This window comes from Notamacropus eugenii, chromosome 3 (genome assembly GCF_028372415.1).
Source record: "Notamacropus eugenii isolate mMacEug1 chromosome 3, mMacEug1.pri_v2, whole genome shotgun sequence".
In the NCBI taxonomy this organism is placed as follows: Eukaryota; Metazoa; Chordata; class Mammalia; order Diprotodontia; family Macropodidae; genus Notamacropus; species Notamacropus eugenii.
Genome location: NC_092874.1, coordinates 29,048,016 through 29,070,181, shown reverse-complemented (window position 1 = coordinate 29,070,181; position 22,166 = coordinate 29,048,016). Strand labels below are relative to the sequence as shown.

General features: G+C 41.8%; 1 protein-coding gene across 3 annotated transcripts in view; it reads left to right on the top strand.

Annotated features, from left to right (window-relative positions):
* Nucleotides 1–22,166, top strand: part of RARB (retinoic acid receptor beta) — a 176,155-nt gene that overhangs the window by 85,645 nt on the left and 68,344 nt on the right. For all 3 annotated transcript variants that reach the window (XM_072651165.1, XM_072651167.1, XM_072651166.1), the window contains exon 3: nucleotides 359–500. In XM_072651165.1, coding sequence (XP_072507266.1) covers nucleotides 359–500 — 142 coding nt within the window. The remainder of the gene's footprint in view (nucleotides 1–358; nucleotides 501–22,166) is intronic.

The window sequence follows — 22,166 nt, the reverse complement described above, 5'->3', positions numbered from 1 at the left end:
CAAACAGCAAACAATCACACACCCATCTCTGCTCCTCCCCTGTTTCTTCTATTTGGGAAACTGAGATCTTCATCCATTCACCTTGTTGAGGGTGAAACACACTTGTGAAAATGTCCTGGCAGACAAAGGAAGCCTATGATGAAAAGATGCTGGTTTGAGGGAACCTGACTAAGGATATCCTTGGTTAAATGACTTTCCCTCAGCTCATCAAGTGTTCATAAACCAAACCTCGGTTTATGTTGCTCTATTTCCTTACCGTAGGAGAACAATTAGGGGCTGGTAAGATGGTGGGTTCACTGCCTAGACACCACCCCATTAGCTTAATTCTCTTCTCTCTCTCTCTCTGATTTGGTTGCAGGGCTTTTTCCGCAGAAGTATTCAGAAGAACATGATTTACACTTGCCACCGAGATAAGAACTGTGTGATTAACAAAGTCACCAGGAACCGTTGCCAGTACTGCCGCCTCCAGAAGTGTTTCGAAGTGGGGATGTCCAAAGAATGTAAGTCAAGCCACCAGGAGCATTTTTTCCCCTTCTTTAGCCTATCTCTGGCTGTGCTCTGCTGAGCACCTCGATCCGTGCCCCCATAGAGCTGTTGGCATGAAATATTCCAACATGACGGTAATGAGGTGCCACCTAGAGTTAGGTGTCAACAGAGGTGACATTAGGTACAGCAGTTGTTGGAATTTTTTCTGATGAGAATAGTTACTTTTAGTGTGAGATGGAGTTGGGAAAGAAAAAAGGCAGAATCTAGTCCCAGCTCTGCTTCTGACTCATTGTGTCAATTCAGGCAAGTCTTTTAACCTCTTCTGTACTAGGGAAGGAGCACTATAACCTATGCCTTACCCTCTTTCAGCATATGGATATCAGTCAAGTATCAGCTCTGTGTACTATTATTTTCCCAGATTTTATTTGTCGTTCCCTCATCTTACATTGTCTAGTTCATAAGATACATACAACTATTGGCTCAGCCCCCATTGGGCTGCTACCCTGACTTCTTTGACCTTCCCCTCAGGGTCCTTCATTTATTACCTTCACTCAAAGCTATAATTTTCGATATACAGTTTAATTAAGCTTAGTAAAGGCACAGCAAAAACAGAAACATTGATTTTTGTAACATAACCTGCACATTTTATTTAATCTCAGGTTGAAAGTCCCAGGGCTGAAGAAAAAAATACATATCTGAATGGGTCTCTGTTATTTCTAGCCACAGCCCCATCAAAAAAGATATGGATCCTACAACCAACTGTAAGAATCCACATCTGATGGACGTTAACATCTTGACTTCCAGCTGGAACCTAGGTTAGGGGAAGGCATAGTCTGAAATTATAGCAGGTGTAGCAATTTGATGGCCCTGGCCATTCTTACTCTCACTGGGGTCTGTCTATGGTCTTTTCTTTCCCCACTGGCAAGTGTTCTAACTCTTGAAGTGATTCGTGGACCATTGACTTCTTTGTCCTACCTTTGATGGGATAGGTGGTGCTTAAAGCCTAGGTGATCTGGAGTCTAGGGAGAGGGACACTAATGCAAAGGTGTGGATATGGGGAATGGGGTGTTGCATTCAAGGGAAAGGAAATGTCTTAGGAGAGGCCTAGAGAAAGAGTGAAGAGGCTTCAGATTAAGGAAGGGAGGGAGCCATTGGCTGATGATCTACAGAGTTAAAAAGGGCATCTGCAGTCTGACATGGCTGGTCCAGATAGAAGAAGGCCGTGCAAAGACCATAGGTTACACTTCTGCTGAGAATTTCCTCCTAACCCGCTACTTCTGACTCAATTGAATGATTGGGGGCAGCTCCTCTGGGAGAGATCTTTTCTGAAGGAAAGAGATCTCTCAGCCACAATTCAGTCCATGGTTAATTTCCAAAGTTCAGCTGTTGAAATTGTCCAAAGCTTAGTTCCATCTGCTCCTCCCCTGAAGCCCTACCTGGTCTGATGCCCCAGCAGGGTGTAGATGTGACCCAGGTTCCTGAAGGCTCTGTCAGCTCCAGCAGTTCCAGAAGAAGGCCCTTTTCCCCTTGCCAGGTGGACACTCATAGTCCAAACACCCCATCTTATCCCCTTCTCTGTAGCAAGGAACTCAGAGTCATTGCATTGGCTTGGTTCAGAGAAAATGGCTTCCTATGGTACCTCCTGACTACTGGAATCACCAGATGGGATCCAGGCCTACTGGGAGGTTGGAGGAGAGCAGAGGAGGGTAGATCCTGGGTCATGCTGAAATAGGTCTGAGTAAGCAAAGCCAAGTCTAGAATTCAAATAGGAATTTAACATGATGCCTTTAGCGTATCATGGACATTTAATAAATATGAATATTTATTATTTTAACCCAACACATACTCCAGGGAGGTGGGAAGGCTTTGCCTTGGATTAACTGGATTGTTCATCAACACCTAACCAAACTTATAGGATTATTGCCAAAACTATCATTTCACTCTGCCTGTGTAGACACAGCCTTCTTGTTACCTCCTGAGTATTTGTATATGTATTTCAGTCCCAGGCTGCATGATTTTAACGAGTAATCCAGATGGGAACTAAACTGGAATCTTATATTTATTTTGTGTGGGCCGGGGGCCCACATCCTGCTTCTTTTCCTCCAAACCATATCCTCCTCCTCTGAAAATGACTGGTTTGTTGGCAGCATTTAGAAATGTTTCCCCACACCCAGTAAGGTTGTTCCCTGTCTTCATTGAGCTTATCGCCTTCATTCGATTGAAAAAAATAGAGACAATAGTGAGAAAGTGGCAGTGGGCTAAACCAACCTGTTTTCTTGAACAGATATGAAGGGGAAGGAGAGAGAGCCATCGGAGGATTGTAATTTAGAGACTGATCAAACACAAGAAAAGAATAAAAAAGGACAAATGGGAAGACTAGAGAAATAAGCAGTAGAAATAAGATCTACAACAGACATTTATAGGTTCATGAGAATGTGGATATAGAGTCAGGAGAAAGCTTAGAAGTCATCCACGCTAACACCTTCATGTTCTAAGTGAGAAAGCTGAGGCAGAAGGAGGCTAAGCGACTTTCTCAAAATCCTATATAAAGTAAATGTCAGAGATAGAATTTGAGCCCCAATCCCCTGATCTAGTGTTCTTTCCATAGGCAGTTCAACCCCCTCATTTTTATTGACAAGGAAACTGAGGTTCAGATAATTACCATCAATTTATCCAAGGTTAGACAACTGAGGAGGGAAAGCAGTACAAAGATAGGTAGACAGGGTTAAATGTTTTGGTTGTGTCCATGTCCTGATTTGATATCCTTGGCCTCCATCTCCCGATTCAGTTCCATTCCATGGTACCACACTGAATGAGGTGGAATTGGAGACATCCCTTCACGGAATGTTTGAGGTGAAATGGTGCTTAGAAATCATTCCGTCCAAGTCGATCATTTTATGGATAAAGAAACCCAAGGCCAAAAGCAAGAAAAGACCTGTCCCAGGATACGCAACTTGTTGGTGGAAGATGGAGGACAGGAACACAGGTGTCTCATATCCTAGTCTGATATTCCTTCCAGGACCCAGACATGAGCTGACAGTTCTTGGTAACAATTTGGGCATTCTACTATTCCATCTAGTCCCTCCAGGAGAGGAGTTGTTCTTAGTAGAATCAGTAACATGGGAGTTGGGGAAAGATGGAGAATTCTAGAAGGATCATAACTACTTCATAGCACAACACAAGGCTCAGTGAGCAGGAAGCAATATGTAAATTTTTTTGCTGTAAGAATTCAGTGCTAAATAATAGACAATGGGCAAAGATAAACAAAGGGAAGGGGTTTGGTTAGTTGGGCTCAAGGGCCTCATGGGCACACATGAGTTTCAAATTAGACTTAGGTACCTGAGCCTTGGCTTCTAGAAGAGCCTAAATTCCCTTCCTGTGGAGAGTTCCCTGTCTACCTTTGTTAACCTCCACAGGGAGATGGGCAGATGTGGAGGGAAAGGAAGGTGCCATGTTGGATTCCAACGTTATGAGCATGTGTGACCGGGACGATGATGATACTGTCAATGGAAGTAGGACAGCATAGAGAAGCAAACTGAGAAAGTGGAGGAGATGCTGGGTTCTGTTTGGAACGTGTTGGTGTCCAGTAAAAAATGCAAATGGAAATGTCCAGTACGGTACTGGAAATGTGGGTGTGGAGCTCAGGGGAAAGATTATAGCTAGAAATGTAGATTAGAAAGTCACTTACATAGAGGTGTCAGTTGAATCTATAGGACGAGATGAGATTATCATCAGTGGGGTGCAGGGAGAAAAGAGAAGAAGTTCCAGGCAGTGACCCCTGGGGGAGTTCAGGAAGTGGCAGAAAAGAAGATGGAGAAGAAAAGAGAGGCAGGAGGAAAATGGCGATTATGTTGGTGACAGAGGGGCAGCTATAAGGGATGTATTGGAAGTCAGATTACAGGAGGCTGAGATGTAACAGTGAATTGGGGGGAGGAAATTGGGCTAATGAATGTAGACTGATCTTTTTTAGAAGTTTGGTATTGAGAGGGAGGAAAGAAAGGGCAGTAGTTTGGGTGGATTTGGCATGGTAGGGCTAATAAGAGATGATCTGAGCATATCTGCAGGCAGAGGGAATCAGTGAAGAGACTGCAGTGAGAAGAGAAAGAATGGATTGCTGCTGGATCAAGATGCTGGAGAAGGAGAGATGGGATCCTGGATGTAGGTGGAGGGTTGGCTTTGGGAAAGAGGCTGAAATTGAAGAGGAAGAGGAGATGAGTGAGGATCTAGAGCAGTTTATGGATATGGAGGTGAGAAGTTGAAGGAATTACCATCCTTGTTCTCAAGAAAGCAGGAGGGGGAACATCTACTGAACATAAACAGAGCAGGGGTCCGGTCGAACATTTCAGCACAATGGACACAGTTTGGAACAGATGCAGTGGAGAATGTGGTGGGGAGCTGATAAGAAATGAATTACAGTATGGCTAAGCAGTGGGAAGGCCCGTGGATTCCAGGTGGAGCGTTTTGGCCCAGGGACATGGCTTTCTTTGGCAACAATCGTGAGTTTGAGAACAGAACAGAGAAAGCAGATGGCAGGTTTTACTCAAGATTGGTGCTCGGCTAGGTGGGTACAGCAGGAGGTCACAAGGGCAAGGGATTCTCATAGAATCACAGATTTTCAGACTTGGAAGAGACCTCAATGGCCCTCTAGTCCAAACAATATTCAAAGGGGAATCTTCACTGTATTATACCTGGCAAACAGACATCCGGCCCATACTTAAGGAGCTTGATGGGATGAACCTACCACTTCTTGAGGAATCCCAGGCTGTGCTTCCTGGATGGTGTTAATTTTTAGAAAGCCTTTTCTGACATCAAATCTTTGTTTTGTTTCTTTACTAATCATTTCTCCTTATTTAGTCCTCTGGGGTCAAACAAAGTCTTCTTCTTTTTCTATATGACTGCATTTCAAGTAGTAGAAGACCCCTGAGTCTATACTCAACATCCTCCATTTATCCAGTCTCCCTATGGCATGATGGAATATAAACTCCTTGAAGGCAGGGCCTGTTGCATTTTTGTCTTTGTATCTTCAGTGCGTGGGCTTCATAAGCCCCTTAATACTTTTTGACAACATGTCAAATTTATTTTTCTCTAAAAATTTTTTTTTCTTAAAATTTTTTTTTGTTATTAAGGATGACTCTGTGGGTAGGGGGAAATCTAATAGATGTAAAACAAAAGACATTAATAAAAACTGTGTCCAACAAACCAGCAAGCCAGCAGATGAATGAATGCCTTTTCATCAGTTGATTAACTGATGGATAAGACCTTTCACTATCCTCGTTCTTTGAATTTAGGGGGCTATTTTAAGCAATATCTTGGGGAAGTCTAAGGATTTATTAAGAAATTAGGAAGAAGGCAGAGAAGTCCAAGTTAAAAACTGACCTTCTCTTAAAAGGTAAGGAATAACTATCTAATCTCTATTACGGGTGGGTATTAATACTACAAAGTCAAAGTGATGCTTTTAAAAAGTTTTAATAACACCTGAAATATAAAGAGTTGAGGAAGGAGGCAAATTTGCTAGACAAAGAGGCGAGTGTGGGATAATCTAAGAACACAGAAAGAGCCAGTCTGGGCATTCTACGATTTGCAACGGACAAACAAATGACCGGAAAAGGAAGTAACATGAGCAGTTGCAGATAGGAGATAGCGCTAGTGGGAACACATGTATTTCAGAGGTTGTTGTTGGTTGGGAGTAGCTGGATGTTGGAGTTGTTCAGACACGCTGTTGGAGCTGAGCCTTGGATGCTCTGACAAGTACATTGGAGCTGACTGAGTCAGGAGCATTTGGGAAGGAGTAGGGGGACTCATTCCAGGGTCTCCCCCGGAACCCCTGTTGGACGTCAGCTAACACGAGCCAGGGCATTGTGGGACTTTCCGAGGATTCAGCAATGCTTCATTCTAGCCATTTCATAAATTCTTCTCCATACCCTAGGAGGTCACAAAACTCGATTTCTTGGACGGTTTGTTACTTTGTGGGATGGTAATATTCCCCAGTGTTAAAGCATAATCATCTGTTTTGACAGTGGTGGTTTTGGTACTGCCATTCTCCTTCCTGCCCGTCTCTCAGATGGCATTCAGGCTTCCATTGAATCTGCATGAGATAATTAGGGCCCTTTGTAGTTCAGCGTGGCATAAACCAACAGCAGGAAATGTGAATGAGAGAGACGTGTAAAGGCCAGACATTGTCTACCCTGATGGGTGTAGACAAATGGAGGGAGGAGTGTGCCTTACCATTCCCATCCTTCAGCCACTAGGGAGTGATGATGCTGGCATTTCTGTGGGGTGTTAGGGTTTGCAAAGTGATTTCCCTGTAATATCTCATTTGATTCTGACCACAACGCTGTGAAATAGGTGGTACTGTTTACTGATTTTACCAAAGAGGAGCCGAAGTAGACAAGAGGCTAAGGGTTTGTCCAGGAATCAGACAGCTAGTAAAGATCAGGAGTCAGGATTTGACATTTTTGGCCTTTCTTGGAAATGGACCCCCTCCTTACCTTTGCCTCAAAGCATCTCAGACTCAGACACCATGTTCTACATGAAACCTTTCCTGATACTGTCAACGCCTGCATAGTATATTGTACATGTGTACTTACATATGTGTTTATGTGTGCCCGCAGACATATAGGGTAAACATGTTTGTGTATGTACACATACACATACACATATACACACGCATTACGTTTTCTTAAACTGGAGTCCATGAACTTATTTTAAAATATTTTTATAGCAGTTTTGTTCTTTAATTAATTTCCTTTGTAAGCCTATAGTATTTCATTTATTCTGTGTATTTAAAAAGGAGGGAAGAGATCTAGAAGCTTCTCCAGACCACCAAAGGGCCTGATATAGAGGCATTTATTAACTTGCTCTTCTTGTTGTATATATTGTCGTACACTTGTGTGCATCATTATAAGTAAGTTCCTTGTGATTAGAGATTGTTTCACTCTCTGTATTTGTATCCCTGGCATCTAGCACACAGTAGGTATTCTAATAAATTCTTGCTGATTGATTGACTGATTCCTGATCCCAAGCCTAAGACTTCTACCCACAATGTCAGGTAGCTGCCACACTCTGAGAATATGTCTTGGGTTTTAGCTGCTTTTTGAAAGAGCCGCAGAAATGAGAGGGCAAGTCTAGGAGACGAAGAATGAAGGGGACATGCACTCAGAGAGGAGATTTACCAGGGAGTCTGGACCTGTATGAGGGAGAACCTTTGGGAGTCTCTGATACCAGACACGGGGCCTCTCATGACTATTTCTAATCTAATCGGGGCCATTGGGACTTGTTGCAAAAGCAGAGATCTGTCCACCTGGCCTAGCCAGTCACAGTTAGAGCAGAAAATAAGCCTCAGCAGTGGGAGCCCAGCCAAGAGAACCGGTGGTACACAGGTTGGGGACTGGAGGTGGTGCTGCTGTGTGAATAAAACCACAACAAGTCAGAGAGAAAAATCTGCAGCAACAAGGCCGGGGTCCAATGTGGTACAAGTAGCTTAAAGTCACCTAAAGGGTTGTCCTGTGGAAAAATGATTGGACTCACTCTGTTGGGTACTGCTGACCCAATAAGTGGGAGATTCCAAAAGTCAGATTTTGGCCTAGTATGAAGATCAGAGTCCCACCATATTCTGCCCTGGCCACACCACACCTCAAGTGTTATTGTGTTCAATTCTGGGCAGCCCCAGTTTCTAAGGGATATTGGTATTCCAAAGAGCGTCCAGTGGAAGGTGATGAAAATGGTGAATCCATAGCATGTGAAATTTATTCATTGATGGCATTATGGCTATTTAGCCTAGAGAAGACTCCAGGTTCATAGGATTACAGTTTTCAAATGTTTGGAGGAGAGATTCAGTTTGGTCTTTTTTACCTCAGAGAGAAGAACCCAGAGTTGTGGCTAGAATTCGTAAGGAGGCAAATTTCCTCCTGATGCCGGTTAAATCTGCCTCCAATTAGAGTAACTTAAAAGTGGAATGGACTGCCTCCAGAGGTAATGAGGTTCCCCATCACTAGACTTCTTCAGCCAGGAACTAGATCCTTGCATTCTAGGGGAACTCCTTTGCAGCTATGAGTTGTCCTTAATGGCTTGTGTGGTCCCTTCCAACTTGAAAATTCTGTGGTTCTGTGAATAATTAAGTTGTCCAAAATTGGGACGGATGATGTTGGCAGATAATGAGCTTCCCATCTCTGGTGGTAATCAAAAGGAGACATGGTGACCCCTTATCAACGATACTATAAGGATCTAATATAGTGTTCTCTGAGTGCCGAAACCAGCTAGATCTAGTAGGGTCCAGTCCACCCAATAATGAGCGTCCCTTGCTCTAGAGTTTGACCTCTGCTCAGTCTTTGTCCATGACTACTGTAGGGCCATGTTGTGTCAGAGTTCAGAGGCAATTCATTCACAAATTGAGACCCTCTGCATTTGTAGGTATTTGAGCAAACATTCCTATTGGGCGGTAGGAGAAACATGTCTTCGATTTTGTTTGAGGAAGTTATTTAAGGTTTTGTTTTTGTTTTTTTTGCAATATTCCTTCCCTCCTCTGGCAGTTTCACAAGCGTTTTTGTAGTATATGGCCATTGAATAATCTCTGGATTTAAGAGTCCCTAAGTACTCATTGTCACATTCTCATTTGGGGCATATCGAGCTTAAAAACAGCTTTTCATAAAGTCTCTAAATTCAAATTTACACTTTAAACTGTTAACGTCTCCAAAGGTCGATTGGCTTGAATGAATGGGCCTTCCATGGACACTTTGCTCCTGACATAAGAGGGTTTTTATTTCCCTCTCCCCCTTCCCATTTCCCCTTTTGCATTAAGCTAACATTTAAACAAAACCTTCAGATTAAACACACTAAACCTCAGTTATAGTCATTTTGGTGGGCACACAGATTACACTGGTGTGGTCGTCCGTTCTGCTGCTTGCCTTTACTGATGCAGTAACAAGCCGATGAGTTTCGAAGCGTGTCTGTGTCCTCAGGAAACCACATAAAATTCTCCGTGAGAACACAGAATGGCCTCCTCATTTTGGTTTATTTCTTTGTCTGTTCCCACGTGACATCACAAACTGCTCCTGTCCTACCAAGGACCATTTAGGCCTACTCTAAAGAGACACAAACATTTTTTAAAAACAACAGTGACAACAACCCACCCCACTGTACACAAACCCCAAAACACACCACCAGATCTCAGGTCAAAGGCAGGTTTGAAACCTTGTCACTTTTAGGCAAAGTTGGCCTGGCAAAGCTGATCGAATGCTGGATTGAGAGGAAAAGAACACCTGAGTTTGAAAGGACTTGAACCTCTGGTAGTAGCTATGTAACCCTGGACAAATCATTTAGTCTCTGGGTGTGATCCAGTAAATAGAATGTTAGCCTTGGAGGTAGGAAGATCCAGCTTTGAAACCCGCCTGAAGTTCTTACAAGCTGTGTTTTCCTGGGCAGTTTATTTAACCTATCTCAGGTTCAGTCTCTTCATCTATGTAATGAAAGTAATAATAGCATTTACCTCCCAGGGTACTGTATCAAATAAAAGAATTTATCTAAAATGTTACATATATGTTAGCTCCTACTATTATTATTTTTACAAAATTTAATTTTATTAAATATTATTTAATATTAATTTTATTATTATTAATAGCTACCAACCGATGTTATTAAGCCCCTACCACATGCCAGGCACTCTAGTAGACACTGCATATACATGTACAAAATAAAAGCAATTGAAAAAATTGTTGTGAGATTTAAATGAAATGACATGCATAAAAATATGCTAATCACTAAGGATTTATTAAGCGCCTTCTGTGTGACAAGTCAGACAGACAATGGATTTCAGTGTCCTCATCTGTAAAATGAGGAAGGTCCCTTCCATCTCTAAATCCTGTTTTTAGAAGAACCTGGGGACACGCATTTATCTCCTCAACTTCTTCTGATCATACACATTTATACAGGTGTGTACACATACACATATATGTGTGTGTGAGTGTGTAAACATATATGTTGTGTATGTATGTGTGTGGGTATATATGTACAAACATACACACATATGTAACAACTTCTACTAATTAAGAGAGAGAGAGATTTTTTCACCACCTGCTGCATTCATTCATCAGATCTCAGTATTTTCCTGCCTTGGTCACAGAAGCAGAAACAAATTTTGTTTGGACACCAGCCGTCCAATCCAGTGGTGTCAGGGTCACTCTGGGACTTGAAGTCCATTAACTCTGGATAGCAAAGGAAGTATGAACATTCCTTTAGCTTTACTTAACACATTTCTACCCTTAGACAGGCCTTTGCAGCAGAGACAGCATATTATCAGAAAGAAAGAAGGAAGGAGGGAAGGAAAGGAAGGAAGAGAGATAGAGAAACAGAGAAAGAAAAAGAAAGAAAATGTCTTGAGTTCCCTTTTTCTAGTTCCATGAGAAAGACTCATGCTTTTAGAGGCTGCTGCCGAGGGGTCACATGTGCCGTGCTCTGCAAACAGCCCTCACCTGATCTCTGTAGCTATTTCAACCTCCTTTTGTAGAGAAGTGAAAAAAGGGGGAGTCCAAGGTGTTTGTAACTCTAGGTTACACATCTCCACAGCCCACCCACTTGAGTCCTAACAGTATAATTATAACTTGGATGCCTAGTTTTAAAAATAAATGCCCACCTTTTCCAGCTACCTAAGCATAGGGCTTGAGAAAGCAGATGGCTCATTTGCATTGGAGACGCTAAGACATAGATAGTTAGAACAGGTGCAGACCTTGGTATCAGGGAACTGTACTCCATGGGGAAAACTGAGCTGGGGTGGAGGAGAGGGCCTTTGGCCTTTTCCCTGTGGAATTGGCAGAGGCAAGGACATTGTAAGGTCTACAGACTTAGTCAACCTCAGGTTGATCGTCTGATCCCTTCCTTTGTTGGCACTCTCTCCCACGTACAGTTAGAGGGTCATTATTTATCTGTGTGTGCATTGTACCACCCAATGATAAGAATTCTTTTGTGGGCTAGGACAATTTTTGAGGGTTTTTTGCTTCGCCTTTAATAAATGTTTATTGAATTGAAATGAGTGGTCTAAGTCCTAGTCCTACATCAGCTCCCTTTTTTGTTCTCTTGTCACCCTCAGTCCTGAGGGTCCCAGAGTCTCTTGCTACCCCTTGATGATACCAGACTTGCCTTTCCCATAGGGAACTTTGATCCAGTCATCTTCACTTAAACTCTCTTCTGTACCCTAATCCTTCAGGGCATTGACCTTGATTGCCTCTCTTATTGTAGAACAACTCAGTCATAGGGTCTTAGATCTAGAATGGCAAGGGACCTTGGAGGTCAGCTAGTCCAGCCTTTTCATTTTACAAATGATACCCAGGAAGAGGTCAAGTGATTTGGCCAAGTTCAGGCAAGTAGAGTTAAGATTTGAACTCAGGTCCTCTGACTCCAGAGAAAAATTAAGTTGGGTGTTTATGACTAATAAGGGCTTAACCCCCAGACTTTGAGAGAGATTTACCTTTTCATGGAGAACTCCTACAGAAGGAAAGACTTAATCTAAAGGAGTCACAGAATCTGTGTTAGAAGGGACCTCAATGACTATCCAATCTAGCCCATAGAAGCAACTTGTTACAACAAACCTTACAAGTAGTCCTCCAGTCTTTGCTTGGAGATTTCCTGGAAGGGGAAACCTACTACTTCCTGAGGCAGCTCATCATGCCTAATAGTTAGGCAGTGTTCCCTGACATCAACCCCAAATTGGTTTCTTGTCAACCTCTACCCATACTTCTGCCATTTGGGGCTAAGTGGGGTGAGTGTCTGTGACAGTCCTTCAAGTACGTGAAGGCTGCTATCAAATCTCCCCTTGGAATCAGTGGTGTTGGGTTTATAGGCCAAGAGGGGAAATGATTGAAAGAAAAGAGAGTTTTAAATCACCATCTAATCTAAGACCTATCCAGCCTCCAGACAACAGGTATTTTCTCTAGTGATAAACAAAAAGAAAATTGACTTTCTTGTATATCCAGGGTGACTAAATTTTCTGCTCAATGGTCCATTTTAGTTAAAATAATAGATTTGTTTAGACTGTAAAAGACATGCCATGCAAACCATTCTACCCCATGAGTCATGAGACTTGGGTTTTCCATCCAGCTCTTTCACTAATTATCTGAGTAAAAGACAAGTCTCCTCATCTCTTTGGCCTTCATTTGCTGACACATTTCACTATTAATTTGTCTAAATATAGATGATGATCTCAGTCATCAAGGAACATTTTGTTTTCAGTAGTTCTGTGATCCTTCTTGATTCAGGATGGCAAAGGCAAAATAAACTGAAAGGTAGTTAGGGAAAGGAAAACAACAAACCTATCTGGCTTAGACCATCCACGCCTCTCCTTTCCACTGTCCTGTAAATATCTGACCCAGTAGGGTGTGCAGAAGAGTGGGACTAAAGGCTTTTCTGAGGAAGCGAGGGGTGTACCTCATCTTTGTGCAGCTGTGATAAAGGAGCATGAGTCTTTTAAGCTCCATAAAATAATAGGCAAGTATGTGACTTTCTCATTTCAACCCCTTTCTTATGGCAACGTAAGCTGACTGTCATGTCACACTCCCTTTATGAAGTATCAGCCCCACACATAGTTACAATGTCAAAGCCATAATTCACAAAGAATACACTGATTTTCCTTAAAATTTAGACCATTCCACAAGGATTAACTTATGGAAAAGTGGAAAAGTAAGTTGGCGTGGTAGGGAGAGCACTTGACATCATTATCACAGATAGCATTTATATCATATTTTAAGTTTTACAAAGCACTTTACAACCATTATCTCATTTGATCTCCACAACAACTCTGGGAGGTAAGTATAATTATTATACCCATTTTTCAGTTGAGGAAACTGAGTCATACAGAGGTTAAGGGCCTAGCCCAGGATCACACACCTAGTAAGTTACTTGAAAGCCAAATTTCAAACCAGGTCTTCTTGAGTCCAGCACTTTATCCACTGCCACCTAACTGCCTTAGAAAGTCCTAGAGACCAACTTAGACAAGTCAAAACCTCAGTTTTCTCATCTGAAAAATGGGTATGAGATTATCATAGCGATCAGATGTGTGTGTATGTGTGTGTGTGTGTATGTGTGTGTGTGTGTGTGTGTGTGTGTGTGTGTGCATAGAGCACCTTGCAGACTCTAAGGGGTTGTGAGAGGGGATGTTTGTTGTAACCATAGCTTTTATACAGATCATATTGTAATAGTGGACTTGGACAAGTGGGATGCCTGGAATAATTCGGGTAGAAAAACACAGCTCTTTGTTTTTGATGGAATCCTGATTTCTTGAAGTGAAGAGGAAAAAAGTCATCTAACATTCAGGCTGGAAATATTTGATTTTCTCTCCTCACTCTCTTGCTCTCTTATTCCACTTTCAAGTTAATTTATAGTCACTGAGTTCACACTGAATCCCCAGCATGGATCATTAGCACAGTGGAGATGTGAGAACCTCCAAAAGACTGGGCAGAAATGTCTTTGTTTGGAAGTGAGTGTCTCAGTGAAAAGAGCAAGCTGAAATTCTGCAGGAGTTCCCACGGCTTCCCAGACGGGGCCATGAATGAACCTGGCCTCTCCAGAACCTTCCTGGGATGATGTGTCTCCTGAGGAAGCCCCTCCCAGACTCCTTTCTGTGACTGGCCCTTCCTAAGACCCCACTGAGATCGCTCTCCCTATACAACTACAAAATGGTGTTCCCAGGGGAAGGAACTTTTTTTAAATTCTTTTTCCTCTGATAATTTCTTTTTATTCTTAGGCTAGAAAATGGAGGGTAAAAGAATAATCTTATGGACTGGGTCAGTGTTAACAGAAAAAATCTTAACAACAGAATCCTGGCCCAGAAAACGCCTTCTTTCCTCACTGGGGAGGGGTTTGGACCTGAATTACACCAAGAATTGTCCCTGTTTTCTTCATTTTCACTGGTATCATCGATTCATTCTTAATTTCCTGTGTTTTGTTTCAGTTTTGATTTTTGAAAGCTCTCAGTAAAATCAAAATTTTCCATATCTGAGTTAAGAAATGTAAGCCTCATATTTTCCTGCTGAATCACCGCAGTGCAATAATTTGATTATTTAATTCAAATTTCACTCCTGCCACTTGGTACTAGTGTATCCCTGGTCAAGCCCCTTTAACCTCTCAGTACCTCAGTTTCCTCCTATGTAAAATTAGGGGGTTGAACTCAATGGTGTCTGAGGTCCCTTCCATCTCGAAATCTAGCTTTTCCTAATGGAATATAGGATCATCTTCTGGGGTGACAAAGCCTTTCCTTTGGGTTTTGAATGAATTAATGAATGAATGGGAAGGTACTTTCCCTGTGCTTTTATTATACCAAACTCTATAATCTGAACTGAAGTTACCTGTAGCAAAATGAAGGTGGTTCCTGTTCTTAGGATGCTGACACTCTAGTTGAGGGAGATAACCCATAAGAAGAAGTTTAGCTGAGGGGAGCAGGAAGAGAAAGACCCAGAAGTGGGCGGAGGGCTGGATGTCCAGGTCTAGGGAAGGTTGGGTGGGTCTCCACGGAATTGCTACCTCAGATCTCCTCTAAGCTACAGGAATATCCATCTGGAAGAAGGGGAGGGGAGAGTGGTGAGAGACAATTTACATGGAAGTTGAAATAATGAAGTTTTTACATCTTAACCCAAATAGGGAATTTCATTGGCATTTTAGAATGTTCCCTGAGCTCTGATCCTAATGTGTCTTCTCTAAAGAGAAGGAGGAAAAATTCACCATCCTAGTCAAGTCTATCTCTTGGCCCAGGGGAGTTAATGAGGCAGGAAAAGGACCAAGTACAAAATGTAGCCAGTGAAGGATTCCCTATTTCTGTCCAGCCCGCACCGGGACAAAGAGTCTGGGCAAATCTAAACTGAATGGAAACTTGGCCCAGGAGCCAGTGCCCTTTGAGCTGCTGAAATCTCAGTTGTGCAGGCTTGGGGAATCAGACTCCAATGAACTTCCCTCCCTGATGGTTTCAATGCTATTTCAGGGGAAAGAACCACAAAATCAGCAGGCAGGGCTTGCATGGGGCTCCCAAGGCTGGGAAAACATGCTGAGATGACTGTCCCCAAGGGCCTCCTCAGGACAAGAAGGTAACCCACCCTGGCAGGACCCAAAGGTCCATCCTTGCCACTGTACATGGCTATACATGAACCCATGCTACCATATAATAAAATTATGTCGTCACCAAAGAGCTCTCCCATCTTCATGGTGCTTTTGCTGGTTAGGAAGGGGGTTTGACTGCCTCTACTCAGCAGATCTTGCCCTTTCCTCTCCCCACCCCCACCCTCAATTAACTATGACTGCTTTCTTCCTGTTTGTCCATTTCTCTGATTCTTGCTCAGTTTTCTTGGACTTGCCTCTTTGAAGGTTTACAAGAACAGCTTCGATGGTGTGTTGTTATTCATAATTTCCTCAGGTCCTGGGAAGGTAGTTATGTAACACAAGTAATCACATCAGCCCACCTAATGAGCTTTCCCTCCAGTCCCATGGAAAGCAGATTAATAGCCCGTGGATTCATTTGCAGCTCATTGGGTCTCAGAAAAGTATTTCAGCCAGCAATTAATACGCAGCTAGAGAAAATAACACAAAAATGATTTTTTTAAAAAATGGCGTGAACTCTCCAGCTGAATATTGTTTCAGCACCTTGTAGTTTTCTGCCTAAATAAATTCTTTTGTGAAATGAGATGTAATCAGAACATAATGTATGAGCCTTGCTGGAGTCAGGAGCTTGGTAACTAGCCCAATCTCTCTTTTCAGTACCCCTTCTTTTTTTTTTAAGAGATTAAAAAGAATCTAAGCTGTAGCTTCTTCCTTTCCTGTCAATTAAAAACACTTGTTACTTCAAATTAACCACTGATCAAAACGCAGAAGTTTCTTCTTTTAGAGGTTTTTTTTTTTCAAAAATCCTCAAATTATAAAAGATATTAAAAGATAGGACCTGTCACTGTTGTAGGGACTGTGCAAGGTCAAGCACACTAATACTTTGTTGGTGGAACTGTGGATTATTCCAGTTATCCCAGAAACTATTGGAGTTATGGGAGAAGAGTCACTAAACTGTTCATGTTCTTTGACCCAGCAATCCCACTCTTGGTCATGCCAACCCCAGGCAGGGCAAAGATAGAGAAAAAGTTGCCATCTCAAAAAAATTTACAGAAACGTAGGAATATTCTCATGAATTATCAAGGAGAGATGAGCAGAGCCAAAAAAAAAAGAGAGAGAACAATATATGACATACACATTGACAGCCATGTAAATGAAAACAAGCCTGGCAGCCAGAATTCTAACAAATTGTAATTGATTATTCTTGAGTCAGCCCTATTGATGAATGATGCTCTCAGATCTCTTATCCAATCTACAGAGAAGTAACCTGGTAGAACTTATTTGAACAGTCACAAGCCTGAAAGGCAGTCAGAATAACAATTATTCTTGAATCAGCTGTATTGATGAATGATCACCTTGGATCTCTTGTCCATTCTGCAGAGAAGTAACCTGGTACAACTTATTTGGACAGGCAGTCACTCTACTCACCTTTGGGGTTATGTTTTGGGAAGACTTTGCTATTTTAGGAGAGAGGGAAAGAAATTGGTCATAGGTTCACAGGATCATAGATGTGGGCTTGGAAGGGAACTGGGAAGCCAACTAGCTTAACCCCTGGTTTTACAGATGAAGAAACTGAGCCTGAAGATTAAGTGACTCACTTCCAGTCACATTGGTAATAAGTGTCAAGTGCAAGTAGTATTATTATTTTATATTTCTCTTAAGTTTTATTAATAACTATTGTTTTCATGCCTAAGGGAAGCATCAGCCATTTTTAAGGGAAATATTTGACATTACAATTGGGTTCAGATTTTAAAAAATTCTTGTAAGAGATTTTCTTTTAATTCTGATTAGACAATAGCCTTTGAGAACAGAGCTTAAATGGGCATATTGTCTTTTATTTTGAAGAATACCTAATCTGTCTTGATACTTTTTGATGCTTACAACTAAAGCAGCTCACTTTTTCCTTCAAATGAAATGATATACAGACCATCCCACTTACGTTCTCCCCACTTTACCAATAACGACAAGTCTCGTTCATAAAAGAGGCAGTGAGATCAGGTGGGTCTGGAGTCAGATCTGGGTTCCAATCCCATCTCTGAGGCTTACTACCTGCATGGTAGACAATGGAGTCAATTGCTTAACCTGCCTGAGAGTTTGGCCTAGATGACCTCCAAGGCTCCCTCCAGCTATAGGTTTCTCATCCCATAGAAGGTTTAGGATGTTTTGTGCACCTCAACTCTCTGAGATAGGTAAAGGGGTAAAACTATTTGCCCAGCTTCACTCAATTTACAACAAACCAAGACCTAAACCTACATTGTTCTGCCCATAAATCCAACTCTTTCCCCATCTGACACTGATTACAAGACTTCAAGTGAATTTACAAGAGGATGTGGCCAAGAATGGACAAGAACATACAGATGGTTTATGCCCTTTACCAGCAGACACTGGTATCCACCTTGATGAGATCACACATCCTTTGAAAGGCTTAGATGCATCACTGATACATTAGCACTGGTACATCAGCCCATTTAGCAGATGATCTTTGGGTCCAAAAAGACTGAAATGATACAGATTCTAAACCACCTCCAGCTCTGTGGCCACATAAGGCTGTGATCTTGGGTGAATCATTGAAATTCTTCACCTCAGTTTCCTCATCAGTTCAGTAGGAAGGATAATATGTTCCTGACCTATGTCATAGGGATGCTTTTTGAAGGTGGAAAAAAAGTTAGATGGAAAGATGTTTGGAAAGCTGGAAGTGTATCAAAAACAAGTATAAGTTCTTATTGTTAATGTAAGAAGAGCAGATGCTGAAGAATCACTTGTCTATTTTGGTTATATGGTTGTTCATACTCACATATATGTATGTTGTTTCCCTTCAGGTGAGTATAAGCTGCTTGAGGACAGGAACTGTTTCCAGTTTTACCCTCGCATGATACCTGGCATAGAATAGATGTTTAATCCATACCTGTCTGTTGGTTAATAGATTGATCCCAGCTCCGCTATACACAGCAGAATCACCCAAATCCGCTTGTGAGACAATGTCTATTTCAGGTATAGTGTCAGGTGAAGAGGATATATTAGCTGGACATTTTAGGCTTTTCCGAACATTTTCATCCAGAAGAAAATGCCTAGTGCACATATTTTTCTTTTTAATACCCTCTGCTGTCTCTATCCAAGCTAGCCACTAGCTTTTCCTGTCTAAAGAATACAACAGCGATGCATGGAAGTTATTTCTTATTCTATTGTATGAATAAGGGTGTATTGAGATAGAAATCTAATTTTATGAATAAGGAGATAAAACATTTTTATAAATAAATAAAATGATCTCTTCATTCTCAAAACTGTTTTAAACATTCCAGTTTTGAAGATGAATCAGCTTGCTTGCCTTTCCTTCCCCGAGTGAGCTGAAGATTTGATGACATAAAAGAAAGCACAATTGGGTGGAGGACCTAGAGACCTGGCATCGAATTCGGGCTCTGCCCTGAACTAGCTGTGTGACCTTAGACAAATGAGTTTGCCTCTCTGGGCCTCTGTTTTCTCATTTGAAAAAGAGACCTACACCCAGTGATTCTCCTACTCCCTGCCATCTGGTACTTTTCTAAAATTGTACTTTTCTCCTTTGTTGTTTCTAGTTGTTCTGAAAAATGAGAGGTGGGTTCATGGTTCCTATTGCAACCAACAGAATATGTGAATATATCTCTCTGATTTTTTTTAATCTGAAAAGCAACAAATTGCATTTAAAAATCAGTACAGCAAGAATGTGGAGATTTAGGTTTTGCCACTCAGCCACTGACCATAGGTACTCAGCAGTCACTCGGGCTCAGTTTCCTTTTCTGTAAATGGAGGCAGTTGGATTAGTTCATCTACCAAGCCACTTTTAGCTTTAAAATTCTATTATCTCAGATATTTGCTGGCAACAACCCTTCAATTAGAGATGGCAAAGCTCATTTATTGGGAAAGCACACATGCTTTCAGGATATAATTTGCACAGCTCAGTCTCTGCTGTGTTTATCATAAAATAGGCAAAGGTTGGTGAATTAGTTTCATGAAATGCCAAGATTTTTCTTATTTCTTTTTTAAGGAATTTTGGGTTGATAGTATGGTTTGTTGTTGTTTTTCTTAATGTAACAATCTCTGAGTACTAATCGAGCATCTGTTGGGGTAGGTTGTAAAAACAAGTTGATCTTTGGGAACTGAAACATCTATGGCACAGAAAAGTTAATTGATACTTTGCCCAAGATCACCTTAGATGCCAAAGGAACTCTTTTTAAACTGAAAATGAGACTTCGCCAAGGGAAGCCATCTTTATCTACGTCTGGGTTGTTTTTTTTTTCTGTTTTCAGTCATTAAGGCATTTTTTTCTCTCTTCCTCCCACCTCCTTTAACCCTCACTGGAAAAACAAAGAGAAATGCCAGACCCTTGTACTATATAAGCATAGTCAGTGTATCATGCCACCTTAGCTTCAGTAGAGGTGGAACACGCAAACTTTTACAAATTGTACGTCTCACTTCTCTGCCCATGCTCTTGGGCCAGTGGAGGCAGGGTGCTTGGACCAGAGGATGGAGAGTAGGACTCCCTGTTCCCAGGTGGGAGGCCTGATGTGGTAGACAGAACAATGGGCTTTGAGTCAGAAAAGTGGAATTTGAGACCTTCATAGATGTGTCACCTTGGACAAGTCATTCAACCTTAGTTGAGCCTCAGTGCTCATCTCTGCAATGGGTCTAATGATAGCCAGTATTTAAAGTTTCCAAAGCCCTTTATATGTGTCACCTCCTGTGATCCTTCTAGCAGCCCTGAGAGATGAATGTATTAGTATTCTCATTTTACAGCTTAAAAGACCAAGGCTTAACCATTTGAAATGACTTATCCAAGGTCCTAAAGGTAATAAGGAAACTTAGCTTCCAAAGCCAAATCCAATCCTTGTTTCTCAGCATTTTTTATTGTTTATTCATTCACTCATTAAATAAACATTTATTCAACACTTACTGTATACTAGGCCCTCTGCCAGATACAGAAAGATGGGCCCTAACCTTAAGGGACTTGCAAGTCTGACTTGGTTTTCTAGACAGAGCAGGCATAAAAGATGGTTAGGATGAAGGAAGAGGTGGGGATGGTCTAGTATTGGGGCTGAATGGAGATAAGGAGCCCCAGAGATGGGAGGATTCTTTCTATCTTTCCCATCTAATCTTGCAGAAAAATGGACCTGGATCCAATACATAAAGAAACCAAGCTGGAGCCTTGGAAGGACCTTAGGAGCCAACTAGTCCAGTCCATACTTGAGAGATTCCCCTTACCCCCATAACAGACTTGGCCAGTGTCAATACAGCTTAAGCTTGAAGACCTCCAAGGACCTCTCAGTGAAGCCCATTCCATTTTTTTGTTTGTTTTTCATTCATTTTTCAGTTGCATCTGACTCTTCATGACCCCATTTGGGGTTTTCTTGGCAAAGATAGTTTGCCATTTCCTTCTCCAGCTCATGTTATAGATGAGGAAACAGATAGACTGGATGGAGTGACTTGTCCAAGGCTACTCAGCTAGTAAGTGCCTAAACCCAGATTTGAACTCACAAAGATGAGCCTTCCTGACTCCTGGCCCCGTGCTCTGTGCACCATGGCACCACCTAGTTGCCCCAATTCCATCTTTGGACGACTCTAATTGTTAGGAAGGATTTTTTTAATCATTAAGGATTAAGGACATACTTGTATTTGATTTCCAGTAATCATGTTTCTGATCTCTGGGGCCAAAAAGAATGAGGCTAATTCCTTCTCCACGTGACAGCCCTTCAAATAGATGAAGATAACTGTCATGTGCCCCCATTTCTTCTCTACCTCAGGCTCAACAGGTTTACTTCCCTTCCATCAGACCTCATATGACAACAGCTCAAGACCCTTTACTAATGTTATTGCCTCCTCTGAACACTCTCTAGTCCGTTAAGATCCTTCTTTAATATCCAGAAGTTAGCACAGTTGTCTAGAAAAAGTTTGATGATGGTAGAAAAGGGAGGGTTCATCACTTTCTTATTACTGGAAACTCGGCCTTTCAACCACTATTGTGGTCATTGTAACTGGTCTCACTAATGTCTAGCTTGGAGGATGTGCATGGGCAGAGTTCTGCCTCATCCTATTTAGGGTAAAGTTCTTTTGATTTTCAAGACCTTTAGAAAATACATTAATTACCATCCTTTATAAGGTGTACACCATCTCTGGCCAGGATCCTGTCATCTCTTGTCTAAATCTGTGTTCCCAAAGTCTAAATACCATTCCTGTTCACTTCCCAAATCAGTTTTTTCTTTTGCACCTTAAATGGTCAACAGTGAGGAAAAATGCACCTCACGTCTCCTTGTTCTTCAGTCTCTTATGTGAGGCTTCATAATTGTTGGAAATACTGTTGATGTTCTGCCTGACATGCTCATCTGTGCCCACATGGATCATCCAAAGTGGGGAGTTGTCATCCATTTTGAAATGGACGTTTTGGAAGACTGTGTGTTTTGTTTTGGATATTTACCCCAGGAAGAGAGCAGACCTCATTGTTGTCATCCAGACAACAGATAGTTCTCTCAGGAAATCAGCAGTAACAACTATTACTACCACTACCACTACTACTACTTCTTCTACAACTACTGCCACCACATCACCACTGCTACTTCTACTACTACCACCACCACACT